Raw genomic sequence first — 15,146 nt, 5'->3', positions numbered from 1 at the left:
ACCCCACCCCTGGAGGGACAAGACTGGGCCCTCCCCTCGTGTCTGGTGGAGGGGGGGGCGCCGCTGCCACCCCAGGCCCACTTGCAGGGACTCACATGTGCTCTCAGCACCTGCTTCCTGGGAGACAGTTGGGAAAAAGAAGCTCTGGACTGGAGTCCAGGAGACGGGTCCCGGCTGGGGCAGCCCCAGCCGGCGACAATGGACAGGTGGCTCGGCCTCTCGACTTCTCAGTTTCTTCATCATAAAATGGGGCTGAACCAGAGGATTAAAAGGGAGGAAGAGCTGGCACCTTGCAGAACTCTTGACCTGCACTGACCCACATTTGATACCTAATAAATGTCTGTTGAGCTGAACCTCCTTTATACCACTCAGCGGGGCACCTGGGCGGCTCAGTTCGTTAAACGTTTGACTCTTGATCTCAGCTCAGGTCTTGATTCAGGGTCATGAATTCAAGCCCTGCATTGGGCTCCAAGCTGGGTGTGGAGCCTACTTAAAAAAAAAATATATATATATATATATACACACACACACACACACACACACACACACAGATAGATATAGATATAGATATCTATTTCTTTCTTTCTTTCTTTCTATCTATCTATCTATCTATCTATCTATCTATATCTCACATTAGACATCACTATCATTTCTCTCCGGAGCAAAGTGGCTCCTTGCAGACCCGCTGGGCCTCAATTTCCCCATCTGTAAAATGAATGGATTGCTCTGGATGATGCATGCCTCAGCTACCCTCACAAGCCCATCCAATGCCAGTGCCCCCAGCAGGGGTGGGGACAGGGGCCCTAGGGTGTTAGGCATGGCAGATGCCCACGGTTGGTGAATTGATCACCCAACAGGTGGGAGACTGGTGGGTTGGTGACTCATTAATCCCTCCACCAGTCAGTCAGTGATTAAGTGGGTCATTTAGTCAACCAGACCACAGTCCACAAGCTAGTCAGTTTGCAGCACGTCCTGGTCCTTGTGTGGCTTCCAGCCAGTGAGCTCAAGCCAGGGGGAAAGAGGGAAGGATGGGACCCAGGCCCCATGGGGAGCCAGCTGTCCCCTCACATCCACTCTGCCTGCCCCCTGCCTGTCCCCCATCCCCCCGCAGCCTGCTTTGCTTTGCAGCTCTTGGTTCCACAGCTGGGCTCCGGCCAAGGCCAAAACACTCAAGAGCTGGCAACGCCTGGGACTGCCAGTCGGGGACCCGGGGGAGGGGTACTGAGGGTCAGGAGGAGGAGTGAGTCAGCCTGCTGTGGGTCCAGGGCTCTGGGGGGGGAGGGGGGACACCCAGGCCAGAGTGCGAGGAATGTCAACTCCACCCATCTGTTTCCTCCAAGGCTTTGAAGTCAGCTCCTCTAGCTGAGCTTGGAGGCCAGTCCAGGCAGCCCTTGGATAATCACAGTCATCAGAGATGGAATGGGCCTCAGAAAACATCTAGTCCAGAGATCCTCGGATTTGGGCATTTCACTGACCACAGACTTTCGGAACAAACCTGGGAGGGCCAGTGTTTTGTTTTCACAGGTTAGGGCATCCTGTCCCGTCTGCGATCCCTGCCTCTGCCTACAACACAGGACATTCTAACAAGAAAACATGAAGAGAATATCGTCTCTGAATAAACGACAGTCCTTAGGTGGTAGTTAACTACATGAAAAAAACAATGCAACAAAACCACAAAGACCAACTTGATCATAGTCCGGGACGGATTAGGATCACGAAGCTAATCCACCGCCATTTTGCAAGTCAGGAAGCTGAGGCTCACAGGTGAGAAAGAGGCCCATTCTAGGTGACCCAGCACCATCATACCAGGAGCTAGGACAACAGTTGAATTCACTCCAACAGTGCGACTGGGACCTCAGTGTGGAGGGCAATCGCTGTCACTATCCCTGGCCGTGTCTGTTCCAAATGTCAGGGCCCCCTCCCCGGTAGATGACTCCTATATCACCAAGAAGGTGGATCATACGTGAACACCCTGGCCTTCTCTCCTCTCCATTCCAGAATCTTCCTGGATCTCCAGCCATTTTCTCTCCCTTCCCCTGTTCTCCCATGAGGCAAGTCCTTCTTCCTGCGCCGGACCAGCATCCCCATGGTGACAAGGACCCCTCGTCCTCCTCAACACATACTTCCCCACCCCCTTGTACTGTCAACCTCTCTCTTCCTATCTCTCTCATCAATTTTTCTCCACTGGCCCCTGGTCTCCAGCATTTAAATATGCTCAAGTTCCTCTACTGTCATTTAAAAATCCTTCTGGGGCACCTGGGTGGCTCAGTCACGATCAGTTCAGGTCATGATCTCATGAGTTTGAGCCGTGTCGGGCTCCGTGCTGACAGCTCGGAGCGTGGAGCCTGCTTCGGATTCTGTGTCTCCCTCTCCCTCTGCCCCTCCCCTGCTTGCGCTCTGTCTCTCTTTCTCAAAAAATAAATAAACATTAAAAAAAATTTTTTTAAGTAAATAAATTAAAACAAAGTTCCTTGCAAAGTTCATAGAAAAATCAAGATGGCTTTTTTTTTAATTTAAAAAAATTTTTTAATGTTTATTTATTTTTGAGAGAGAGAGAAAGCATGAGCAGAGGAAGGGTAGAGAGAGAGGGAGACACAGAATCTGAAGCAGGCTCCAGGCTCCGAGCTGTCAGCACAGAGCCCGACGCAGGGCTCGAACTCATGAACTGTGAGATCGTGACCTGAGCCGAAGTCAGACACTTAACCGACCGAGCCACCCAGGCGCCCAAGACGGCTTTTAAATACACGTAAAACTCCAAAGGCAACTCCACCAAAGAAATACAATATAATATGATGAGTTCTCATCTTTTCCACTTAGCTTGGTAAAGGTCAGAAAATTCGCGGAGGCTCAGCATTTGTGAAGAAACAGGGGACTGGCTCTGCAGCCCATTGTTGGGGGGATAAATAGGCACAAGTTCATGTTTGGAGGAACATTTGACAATCTTTCTGAGTTTGAAATAAACACGCTCAGGTATCAAAATTTTTATCGCAGCGTTATTCATGGCAGACTGGAAACAATCCGGATGTCCATCAACAGAAGAATGGGCCCAGGCATCATGGTCTGTTCTACAGCCACAAGAATAAATGAATTCCAACTGCACGCAACTACATGCCAGACCCAAAAAAGAACACGCTCTGGGATTTTCTCTGTACAAGCTTCAGTACAATATCCTGTGGTGTGAGGAACCATGATGGGGGGCACCCGGGTGGCTCTGTTTCTTGCCCCAGGTGCCAGTGACACAAGCGTGTGCTTTGTGAAAATTCAGAAAACCCTGCGCTTTTCACGTTTTCCTGCATCTGTACTGTACTTCCATAACATCTACCCAAAGGAAAAAGGACAGAACAGAACGAGACGTGTAGGTGACCCAGCAATTCCGGTTGGAGGAAGCGATCCGGTAAGTCCCCTTGCACATGGGCAAACCATGCTTGGCCATCAGGCCCTGGCAAACTTCAAATAACCTAAGCACCCTGGTGATTTAGCCAGGGGTGCTTAAATAAATTATGTCACTTGCCTGTAGGGTAATATTCTTTAACCCTTACGAGGCATGAGACTGGTCTCCGTGAGCTGATCGGTCACACCCTGGAAGACAGGTCGCGAAACGAGCCGGCAAGATTCAGAAGGTGCACGGAGCACCACCCTCTGCGTAAACAGCATGTTTGCAGATACGTCGTGTCCCGAAGGCCCCTTCGCATAGGAGTCCTCTGTGTCCACGTCTGGGCTGTCCACCCCTGTCTGAGGGTCTGTGGGGCCTGGTACCGACCGGGCCTCAGAAATGTCCCCGAGTGAATGACTGTAAGTGTCTTTAGTTGAGAAACGTGTCAACGCCCCTCGGGCTACAGGCAGGACCAGCACCCGGGCTTTGGGAGCAACCACCACGTGGCGTGTGTGTGTGTGTGTGTGTGTGTGTGTGTGCGCGCGCGCACACGCACATGTGTGTAGAAAGGCTTCGTGCAGAAGCGGTATCTGGGTAGAGGTGAGGGACGATGGCCTGGGCCGGTTATGCAGGGTCAGAGATACTTGCCTAACGAGCGAGCGAGGCTCAGTCCAGTAGCTACTCGGATGCCAGTTGAGAGTTTGCATCCTACCGTGGTACCAGCTCTGCTTCCAGAAGATCATCCTAGCAGTGCGATGAAGAGCAGACGGAAAGCCATGAGGCTGGCGGCAGCGAGACATGCTGGGAGGAGGCGGCAAGAATTCAGGTGAGAAAGGGGGGTGGCCTGGGCTGGGGCAGGAGTGGGTGATGAAGACAAGCCAGTAATTTGAGAGATACTTGGGAAGAAGGGCAGGCACGAAGTAGCTGGGAAAAAGGAAGCAAGTGCAGGGAAGGGAAGGGGCCAAAGTGACTCTGGTGTCTGGGTAGAAGTAGCGGGGTATCTGGTGATGCCCTTCCCAGAGGTGAGCAATCCGGATGTGGGGAGAATGTGAGTTCAGTCTCCAGGACGCGGAATTAGAGGTGTCGGCAGGATGGCTGAGTCGCGGGGGTGGAGCAGGGGGGTGTTTGTCTTCAGTGGCTCATTCAACCAATCGCTACTGTGTGCCAGTCACCGGACAAGCTCCCTAACCTAGGGAGGGTTCCTTCTGGTGGGGAAGCAATTAAGTAACTAAAGAGACAGAACAGGGACGGGTCGTGAACCGTGCCACGGAGGACCTGAGGAAGAAATGGAGAGAAGGCGGCCAGCTTACCCTGCCTCTACCCAACCAGGCCTGTGAGGAACAAGCAGTGATCAGATCCCTTGGCCTCACCAGTATAAGGAGGAGGTCCTGCCCGCTCCTGTGGCCTGTCCCTTGGACCCAGGGCTTCTGTTGCTCAGAGCACAGCACCCACAGTGCAGGGATCCTCTACTTTCCCCTGCCCTTGGCTTTTAGGGCCGAGGACTCTTCGCTGTGGCCTCTGCACCTTAGTTGTATCCACCCACATCAGAGCTCAGCAAGTATGGGCAGCGCCAATGGATGAAAGGCTGTCCCGCGCTGAGCTGCAGGCTGCAGGGGTACACATACACACAGATTGGTCCCTGATCTTCAAGAACTTAGAGCTGCAGAAGTGGATAAACCATACCCAGAGTCATGGTCAACCCAAATACAGGGAAAAAGAAAGATGTCAATGGGTATCTCACTCAGGCCCGAGGACTTCCTAGAGGGGGTGACGCTTACACCGGGTCTGGGAAGAATGGGTGGGTTTCTCCCGCTCCCACTTAAAAAAGTGGAAACTGCGGCCCAGAGCTGCCTGGGAAGGGGCGTCAAAGGCAGGCTCAGGCCTAGAGGCTTGGGATCTGGGTGCCTGCAAGGAGCCATGGATGCAGGAGGGTCACCGGGAGCCAGCCTGCTTTCAGAACTCTTCCTGGTCAGGGATGCACTCCTAGGAGCCGACGATAGATCAATCAAAATAAAAACAAGCAAGCAAAACCCAGTGGGTTCCCTCTACGAGTCGAATCCACTCCACGGGTCCTGCACTTGGGCAGGCTGCGGGCGGTACCCCTTTAAACGGCGTGGCACTCCCCAGCCAGCCCTGCCAGGGTACTTCCCCAGCACCGTGGGCACCGCCCCTCAGTCCCGCCGCGGCCGCCGCAGCCGCCGGGACCTTTCCCCTACTTTCCAGGTCCTCAGGCCCCGCCCCTCGCTCGGACCAAAACACGTGCCGCATCCCGCCCTGCCAGATCACGCCTCGACCAGGCTCCGATCACGCGGCTCCCCGCGGCGCCCATTGGCCGGCGGCGCAAGGGCCCGGCGCGGACTGGCTGGTGGGCGCCCGGCCCCGCCCCGGTGGGGGCGCGGTGTATTTTGGTTTGCCTTCGCGCCACGCCCCCACGGCCGCTCCCTCCGCGGCCGCCCCGCCCCTCCCGCACCGCGAGGGCCGCGCCGGGGCAGAGCGGCGCGGGCGGGCGGAGGCTCGCGCCGGCCGCAGGAGCTCAGGGTCGCCGCCGCCGCCCGCGGCGCACGTGCGGCTGCTGCCGTGCGCTGAGCTCCCGCCCGCGGCCGCTTTGTTGCCTCCGGGCCGCCGGCACCATGCACACTCCGGGCTCCGTGGGCCCGGGCGACGCGCATGCGGTGAGTGAGCGCCCATCTGAGCGCGGGGCGAGGCGGGGACGTGCCGCCTGTGCGGGGCCGGGGCGTGGAGGAGGGCGGGGACGCACGGGGCCTTGGCGGAGCCGTGCGGTCAGGGGCCAGAGCGGGCTCAGGAGCTGGGAGGGGCAGCAGCCGTGCAGGGACGCGCCGAGTGGCGCGGGGGCATGTGCCCCGCGCCGCCCTACGCGTATCTTTGTCTGGAGTATCCGCAGCGGCCCCCGCTTTGCCGGCTCCCAGCGCGGGGCTATTTCCAGCCATGACGTCACCAGGCCGTGTGAGGAGGCGGCCGTTGGGCGGGGCGCGGCGGGCGGGAACGCGACACGCGGACGGCGGGGTCCGGATGATGGAAAGGGAGAGGGGGGCGGGGTAAAAGCTGGCGGGAAGGTGGCACGCGGGGGGTGGGGCGGGCGGGATTGGGGGTGGGGCAAAGTCTGGCGGGAAGCCGGCAGGCGGTGGGCGACGTAGGGGGCGGGGCAAAGCTGGCGGGAAGGCGGGGCAGGGGAGGGGCAGAGTTGGAAGGAAGGTGGTACGTGAGGGGCGGGGCAAGACTGCAAAGAAGGCAGTACATGGGGGCGGGGCAAGGCCGGCCTGAAGACCACAGGTGGTGGGTGGGGGTACAGGGAGGGGCAAAGCTGACGGGAGGGCGGTACGTTAGGGGGCGGAGCAAGCTCGTTGGAAGACCACTTGCGGTAGGTGGGGCTGGAGGGCGGGGCAAAGCGGACGGGGAGGCGGGGCAGGGGCGGGGTAAAACTGGCCTGAAGACCAGATGCGGTGGGCGGGGCAGAGCTGGCGTGAAGACCACATTCGATGGGTGAGGGGAAGAGGGCGGGGCAAAGCTGAAAAGAAGGCGGGGCGGGGGAGGTGAAGTAGGGTGCTTATTTCCTCAGCCTTGGCCACCTCGTGTCCGGGCTTGAAGGCGGCTAAGACCTTGGTCGTCGAGACTCGAGGACCCTGAGGGCTTGAGAGAGAGAGGTCTGAGTGCGCTGCATACCTGCCGTCCGCAGCCTCCTGTCTGTGACCTCATGATTCCGGGGACCAGGCCGAGGTCAGAAGCCCGGCCAGCGGCGGTCACGCTCCTGGCCTGCTCTGGGGGGACCCGCGGGACAGAAGGATTTGATGCTGAGGCGAGCTGAGTGGAAACGTGTATCTTTGCAGATTTAAAGGGTCTTTGGGAAGGGATCAGTGGATTCCAGTTGCTTCTGTCCCCCCTTCCTGCTTGGAAAGACCGGTGTGACACGCAGGAAAGATGTCCCTCTCCTGGGTTGCAGTAGCTTTTTAAAATTCTTCTTCCTGTCTGCCGCCTAGCCTTGTGGCGTTAAGGAGTGACTGAGTGTTCTGAGTGTGGGGAACAGGGCTAAACCAGCATGGGCTCCACCTTCCTGGCACACGTGGAGTTCAGCCGCCGGGAAGTTCTGCATGTGGTGATGCCCCGAGTTTAGAAGGCTGTGCTCAGTGCTTCAGAGAGTTCCAGAAACGCATCCGTAGGGATGCTCTTCGGGTGGCGGTGCCAGCTCTGAAGAGCCGTGTTTCCTCTCGCCAGCCGAAGACTCAGAGTCCGAGTCCGTGTCTCCCCCGGGGCTTACACCTGTGGCATTAAAGGCTTACTGGTCATTTACTGGAAGAAAACATTAACTTAGCTTTTTTTTTTAACAATCGGGGTTTTCCGTGGACACTGGCTTGCCAGCCGAGTCCAGTCGTCCTCACTCTTCAGAACGTTGGCTTAAAAAAAAAAAAAAAAAAGTGAAATTGACATGAATGTTCCGTTGGCGTATTTTTCTAGGACACGGGGTTTGTGTGTGGAGTCACGTGTGTGTGTGACTTGTGCAGTGCACGTGCTTGGGGTGCGTATCCACGCGCCCCTCGGGGTCGCGCCCTCCGCTTGCCCCGGACTGAGAAGCCATTGTGTTGTGTCGCCTTCAGGTGGACCTCGTGGACATCTGTGAGTCGATCCTGGAGAGGAAGCGGCACGACAGCGAAAGGTCTACGTGCAGCGTCTTGGAGCAGAATGACATCGAAGCCGTGGAGGCTCTTGTCTGCATGAGCGCCTGGGGTCAAAGATCCCAGAAAGGTGACCTGTTAAAGATAAGACCCCTCACGCCTGTCTCGGACTCTGGGGATGTCACTACCGCTGTGCATGTTGACGCAGCCGCGCCTGAGCTACCAAAGGACTTCGATTCTTTATCGACTCTGGTAAGAAGCGGGGAGAAGAGCATTTTATGTAGTGGCTGGATTACGTTAAATAAATGTGTTGAAGACCTTGCGGGTAGAGTCATTGGCGTGCTGCTAGTCGAGTGCATAACCTCTGTGGACCCTCAGGGTGCAAACTTCTCTTCTCCCTTCAAAATGTGCTCTTTCCGCTGATAGATCATAGCGCGCAGCCACAGGGCACAGCGTTCATAAGATGAAATCTGCAGATCGATGCGAGGAGGTAAAACGCACTCGTTTCCCTGGGGAATTGCGGAGTGGGGGCTTAGTTCCCCACCCCCCGCCCCGATGCCCCCGTCCGGGATCAGGAAAGACGGGTGGCAGCCAGAGACAGCCTGTGCTTTGGCCTTCATTAGCTGGGTTGGAGTGCTGGCCTCTGCCTCCCCAGAGCAACCCGCTTCTCACGTGTGCCAGTTGAGTGCAGTCAAGCAAGGTTTCGTGTTTGTTTTCTCGCCTTGCTGACGCTACAGGATCGCTGGCAGAGACCGCTTCTCGGCTTGGAGAAGTTGAGGATGGTCCGTTGGTAACAGAAGCGAAAATCAGAATCTTGTGGTGCTGGGCTGGAAGCTTGCACTGGAAGGAGAGTGTGGAGGGCGGACTGGGGAGGAGGGAGGAGAAGGGACTTGTGGACAGTGGGGAGAATTAGACGAACAGTGAGCCAGAACCCCCTCGCACAGTTACTTGGCACCGGGCTCCGTAGGCGGGAGGTGTCGGGTGCTACGAGGGAGGCTCGGTTCAGGCAGCGCCGCTGGTGGGAGCCTGGCCTTTGGGGGATCGTTCCAGCAGATCTTTACCTCGCATCCAGTAGGCTCTGGATAAGTGTGTGTGGAATGGCTAACGCCGGGGGGTTTTTTTGAAAAAAATTGAGAATCAAAAATTCTTGGGAAAAGCTCTTAGTTTGAATATAAATTAGTTCTCTCCTTTGTAGTCCTAATACTTCAAATTGCTCGTTTCAGTGGCCGTGCAAGCCCAGGAGGGCACTGACGTTCTTTTTTTTTTAATTTTTTTTTAAATGTTTTTATTTACTTTTGAGACAGAGACAGAGCATGAGCAGGGGAGGGGCAGAGAGACAGAGAGACCCAGAATCCAAAGCAGGCTCCAGGCTCCAGGCTCCGAGCTGTCAGCACAGAGTCTGACGGGGGGGCTCGAACTCACGGAGTGTGAGGTCATGACCTGAGCTGAAGTCGGACGCTTAACCGACTGAGCCACCCACGTGCCCCAGGACACTGACATTCTTAAAACTAAGCAAATTGATTGGTTTGGGAGAGGTCCGATAAGGGGGAAGAAGCCTAGGAAGTAAGGTATCTCACGTTGCCTTGAAACGTGCTGGGTGCCGTTGCGAGCGGGCTTGGATGAGTTTTTTCTAGATACTCTTTGAAGGCATTGGGGACAACGTGATCAAAGTGAGTCCCCTTTAAAATGTAACCAAAACAACCTTTTCACACAGTACTTTTTTTTTAAGTGCATGACTCCTCCTCAGAGCCCTGATCGTGTGGAGCCATCGACAGGGACACTTGTTGCTTCCCAAGTAACTGATTCCAAAGCGTGCATGGTCACGGCCGTGCCCCCAGCCTCTGCTGAGGCGGCCCAAGTGCCGAGCGGGAAGGCGGAGAGGGGCCTTCCTGGCTTGAAGCCGGAGCCACTGGAGCCAGACCCCGGCCCCTCCTGCAGGCCCGTGGTGACGAGTGTCATCCGCCACACCGGGGGGAGTCCTGCTCGTGGCCACATTCCTACTGCCCAGGTTCAAGAACGCCAGCTTCCCGTCAACAGAGAAGGAGAAGCACGGTTTCTGGGACACATCGAAGCTTTGCCGGGCACACGACTCACGGACAGTCTACTGAACACCGACTCGTTGTCCTGTCAGCCTTGCTTGCGCGAGTCTGGTGGCCTGATCCCCACGGACAGAGGCCGGCAGGCAGTGTGGCCTGTCGCAGTTCAAACCTGCTCACCAAAGAATTCTGAGAGTGACTTGCCGAAGAAAGCCACCCCTGTGATCTCCGTCCCTGTCCCCAGTTCCCCTGTCTTTTGCCAAATGATCCCCGTGACCGGACAGAGTGGCACGTTACCGGCTTTTCTGAAGCCTCCTCCCCAGGTGTCTGTGGGGACCGTGAAACCCATCCTACCCCACGCTGCTCCGGTGCCCCAGCCTGTGTTCGTGGGGCCGCCTGTGCCTCAGGGAGCCGTGATGCTCGTTCTGCCCCAGGGGCCCCTGCCCCCGCCTGCCGCCGCCTCACCCGGCGGGATGGCCGTGGGCGGGACGAGGTTCCTGCCCCTGGCCCCTGCTCCAGTGTTCATCGCCTCCGGTCAGAACTGTGCCCCTCAGGTAGACTTTTCCCGAAGGAGAAATTACGTTTGCAACGTCCCAGGCTGCCGGAAAACCTACTTCAAAAGTTCCCACCTCAAGGCCCATCTCCGCACTCACACAGGTGAGTCCTGACAGGCGTGAGGACACCGGGTCCTGTGTTCAGGAGACGCGCCTGAGCCTGCCTCCGGTGGGAGGGACACGTGAAAACCACCGGGAGGAGAGGAAATCTGGCCTGTTTCCTTTGGTCCTGAAAAACCCTCGTGGTCTTGTAGGGATTGGGGTTCACACGAACATAACCATCATTGGTTTTTCTGGAACGTGCCGTCCGCTCATCCCCGCACATAGAACGTGTGGTTCTGGGATCGTGGTTCTTTGATAGGTTTCTCAGGTGGTGCTCGTACTGTCTCTTTCTCTTCACGTTGCCGGAAACTCCTCAGTCTTTCTTTCAGCATTTTAGAAAACATGGATTTCACATTCCGTAAACATCAGTTTACGGAATATTTTGGTTCCCTCTGGGGAAAGGTGTCTCTAAAGTATGGAAAAGTTTGAATTCAAAAATATGTGAACTTTAAGGGCATGGAGTTTTCTCATTTGGGGGAACATACGGTTTCTTATTCGGAAGAACTCCGAGACTCTGATGACTTGGTGACATCTTTATCTCATCGGCTCGGTCCAGTAGAATTTTGGGCAACGAGGGAAGTGTTCTCTGCCCAGTTAAGGTAGCCACTAGCCGCACGTGCTTGACATGCGGACAGTGGGACCAAGGAAGTAACTTTTTCATTAAGTTTATACTTACATAGCTACATGGGGCTGGTGGCCTTCGTGTTTGACTGAGGTCTGAGAGCTGCCTGGTAGAGTTTCAGCTTTGGTAGATTAGGTCAGAATATCTCTAATGTTCTGTGGCACTCTTGTTCCTTGAGTTGGTGTTCTGTTCTGTCTGTGAGGCTCCTGTGGTTAAACAGTCTGCTTGCCAAGCTCCCCTTTCGGAGGGTCGCAGCCTTACACAGATGTAAGTTCGGTAGCCGGTCACGCAGGGTCTGTAGTACAAACCCCTGATCTCGGAACTCCCTTCCACCGAAATGTCTGCTGATGGCTTGTAGGACGATAGCGAGTTGTGGAACACAGCGTAGGAAAGGCCGAACTGGAAGGAGTGATCATTGTATTGTTTTCCACAATGCATCTCAGGTAGGCGGGTTTAGGTTAGCACATCAGAGCTTGAATATCGGCAGCTCCGACCGGCAGAATGAAGCAGGGTTTAGAATTGAGGCATGAGAGTCCTGGCTGTATTGGAGTGGATGGGTGCCTCTAAGGGGCTCTGCTTTTCAGGGAAGGAATTGTTCTTTCAAGAATCTTCCCCCTACCCTAGGCTATACCAATGAAAGATTTGTTTTTATTTAAAAAACACCTGGGTGTATTTTGGGGCACCTGGGTGGCTCAGTTGCTGGAGCGTTGATTTCAAGCTCAGGTTATGATATGGTGGTTTATGGGTTCAAGCCCCACATCGGGCTCACGCTGCTGACAGTGCAGAGCCGGTTTGGGATTCTCTCTCTGTCCCTCTCTCTCTGCCTCTTCCCCCCTTCTCTCCCTCTCTCTCTCTCTCAAAATAAATACACTTTGAAAAAATTTCTTGCGAAATGTGACATTAGTTTGACATCTTTGAGCCTTGACATATATGTTCTGTATTTTGGGTGTGGCAAAAAGAAATGCATTTTGGAAGAATTCTTGACATTTGAATAACTCAGTACCAGAATAAGGGGATACTACTTTCTTAGATTTTGATGAACATAATTTAAAAGTGACGTGAATTAACCTGTCCGGTAAAGCCGCTGAGCATTTACGTCTTCTTTAATGTGTGTTTTCCTGCCTCTTAGGAGAGAAGCCTTTTAACTGTAGCTGGGATGGCTGTGATAAAAAATTTGCCCGTTCTGATGAACTTTCTCGCCACCGCAGAACTCACACCGGGGAGAAGAAGTTTGTGTGCCCCGTGTGTGATCGGCGTTTCATGCGCAGTGACCACCTGACGAAGCACGCCCGGCGCCACATGACCGCCAGGAAGACCCCTGGCTGGCAGGCAGAGGTTGGCAAGCTGAACGGAATCGCCTCGGCAGAGAAATGCGGGAGCCCGCTAGTGGGCCTGCCAGCCTCTGCCTGAGAGGTCAGCCAGGGAATTGCCAGTGCAAATTTTAAAAAGCGTTTTTCAGGAATGGAACTGTCCCCCCCCCCAAAAAAAAAATTTTTTTTCTTGGGGGGGCTAGGAGAAAGTGGGGAGCTGGTTCTGATGAAAGTATGTTAACTTTTCCTTTTTCGGTTGGGACCCTGTTCGATATCTTTCGTAGTTTCAGAAGTTTTGTTTTGTTTGTTTTGTTTTTTTGAGGAAATGGAAGAAAATTTGATCATCGGAATCACCAGCGTTCAAATAGACATTTTGGCAATAAAGTTTACAAAATCTGGATTTTTACAGCCTTTCTATTCGTGTTTTATAGAAATGAGACAGGGTACTAATTTTTATACTGTTTTTTATTAAAATATTTATATTGTTGGTGTTCAGATCACCACTTTCTAGACAGGTGATCTTACAGTCTTCTTTTCAGCGTTCAGCGATGTTTTTCACAATAACTCTACTTTTAGTCAATTTGGCACATTATTCGGCCACAAAAAGAAAAAATTACAAGTCTATAATCAGGCCCTTTAGATTTAAGAATTGTTACGAATCAGAACTGGTTGAATAGGGGCTTCTTAAATGGGCAGGGAAGGGATTTGCGTTTAACTTTTTCATAGCATTTTCGAGGGAAATTCCCGGCAACCATTCCTTTAAGGCTGTGGCCCAAGGAATTGAAATTTTGATTAAGTAGAACGAGTCATTTGTCTATGTCCGGAGTGTGACTTGTGAAGGATGTGCCCCAGAGAATAATTTAAAATACCTGGTAGGTACCCGGTGAGCGGTGAGCTGCTGTCGGATCTGAGCGTCTGCGTCTTTGGGGGCCCTCGCTTTACCGAGAGCAAACTACTTAGTTGCCTGTTTGTACCTCAAACGCCAAAAAAAGGTAACGTAAGCACTCAAACCCAGCCGCTTCCTCAGTCGTCAGTCGACTTCTTTTGCTGTGGCCTTACGCGTAGTGTTTTGTGGGTAGAGTGACTCCTTAGAGAAGAAGAAAATGTCCTTACCGGTTGGAGGAACTTTCCACCAGAGTACAGTTGATCTGAGCTAAAGTGTACATGCAGACAGCCCAGCTCCAATATTCCGATTCCTTTAAGAACTCTAGGAAGTGCGAGTTACGCTCTATGGCACTGGTGCTACCCAGCTTCTCTTTCGTTCGTTTGATTTGAAGGAAATTGATCAGACGAAATTACTTGGAACGGGGTATCTTGCAATCCGCCTAGAAGATGAGACCCGCGGCAGCACTTTGAATCCGTGTGATCTCAAGCCCTAATGACACAGACACTGTGGCCCTGGTGTCCGGGGAGCCACGGAGATGGCTCTTGCTGGACGGCGTTGGGAATCCAGGCAACACGGTGCGTGCAAGGAACGTGTGAACGTGGCACCGCCTTGTGAGCCCGGGAACGGGTTTTATTGTGCCGCATGTACTTAGGTCTTGCCTTTGCGTCTTTGTTATATTGGCGTTTACTTTTATCAAAATGATGGTAAGGTGAAATATTAAATAAATACAATTAGGTTTTATGTTCAGGTCCTTTTAGTATGATAACCATCACCTGGACACCCTGTAAATTGCCCTTTGGTATCAACCGCTAATTGACGTACACGTCTGAGTGCTGGCTGTTACGTGCAGATGGCCTTCACATTTTTGTACACTTCGTTGTTGAGTATTCCTACAGGTCATGGGACGTAAGACAGGTGCAAGAGAACCATAATTAAATATTGTAGCTCGTGTTTCCTCACCGCCCCCCCCCATCTTTTCTCTTTCTACTTACATCTTAAATCAGCATAAATATTTCTGACTCTATGTCGTAAATGGCATTCAATTTGCATATTTTTCTTAATTATGCAAAGTAATGGAAGTCCTACTGTTGATAACACAGGGTGTTTGAGAATCGGGTTGCTCGTCGCATTAAACTTCATTCTCTGAGCAGTGTTGTTTGTAAAGAATAGATGTGTTAAAATGGTTTTGATTTCTACTTCCATTTCCTGATTAGATTTAGAAATACCTTCTGTAAACTTTTCCCCCTCTGTTTTGTTCACTGAAAGACTATAAATTAGGGGAATTTCCATCTGAAAAAGACTATCCTGAGAACCAGAACCTTGTGTCCTCCCAGCTCGGAGTCCCTCTGCTGGGAGCAGGGCTCGTGCGGCAGCCCCCCTCCTCACCCCCCCCCCCCCCCCCCCCCCCGTGCACTTTATTGCCTGAGCAGTTTGCTTGATCTTTTTTGACTTTGAGCCTTTTGTAGTTTCAATAATAAAATTTTAAATGTTTCAGAATTACGTTTTATGTAACAGACTTTGACATTATTTAAATGAACATGTGTGATGTAACTTTTTTCTTTGAATCCTATAAAACTTTTTTGATTTGCAAAACTGAACTTGTGTCCTGTGTCATTTAGCTGCCCCGGGACACAC

At 53.3% G+C, this 15,146-nt stretch overlaps 1 protein-coding gene across 1 annotated transcript; it reads left to right on the top strand.

The window, feature by feature from the left end:
- The first annotated feature begins 5,825 nt into the window (after nt 1-5,825).
- KLF11 (KLF transcription factor 11) lies at nt 5,826-15,109 on the top strand. The gene is made up of 4 exons (XM_019452225.2): nt 5,826-6,045; nt 7,984-8,253; nt 9,731-10,694; nt 12,445-15,109. Exons 1-4 carry the CDS (start codon nt 6,004-6,006, stop codon nt 12,723-12,725), a joined length of 1,557 nt encoding a protein of 518 aa, XP_019307770.2. The 5' UTR covers nt 5,826-6,003; the 3' UTR covers nt 12,726-15,109.
- The last annotated feature ends 37 nt before the right edge of the window (nt 15,110-15,146 follow it).

The sequence above is a fragment of the Panthera pardus genome, unplaced genomic scaffold, assembly GCF_024362965.1.
Source record: "Panthera pardus isolate Hobbes unplaced genomic scaffold, ASM2436296v1 HiC_scaffold_26, whole genome shotgun sequence".
NCBI lineage: Eukaryota > Metazoa > Chordata > Mammalia > Carnivora > Felidae > Panthera > Panthera pardus.
Note: the sequence above shows the minus strand (reverse complement) of the source record. Positions and strands in the feature narration are given on the sequence as shown.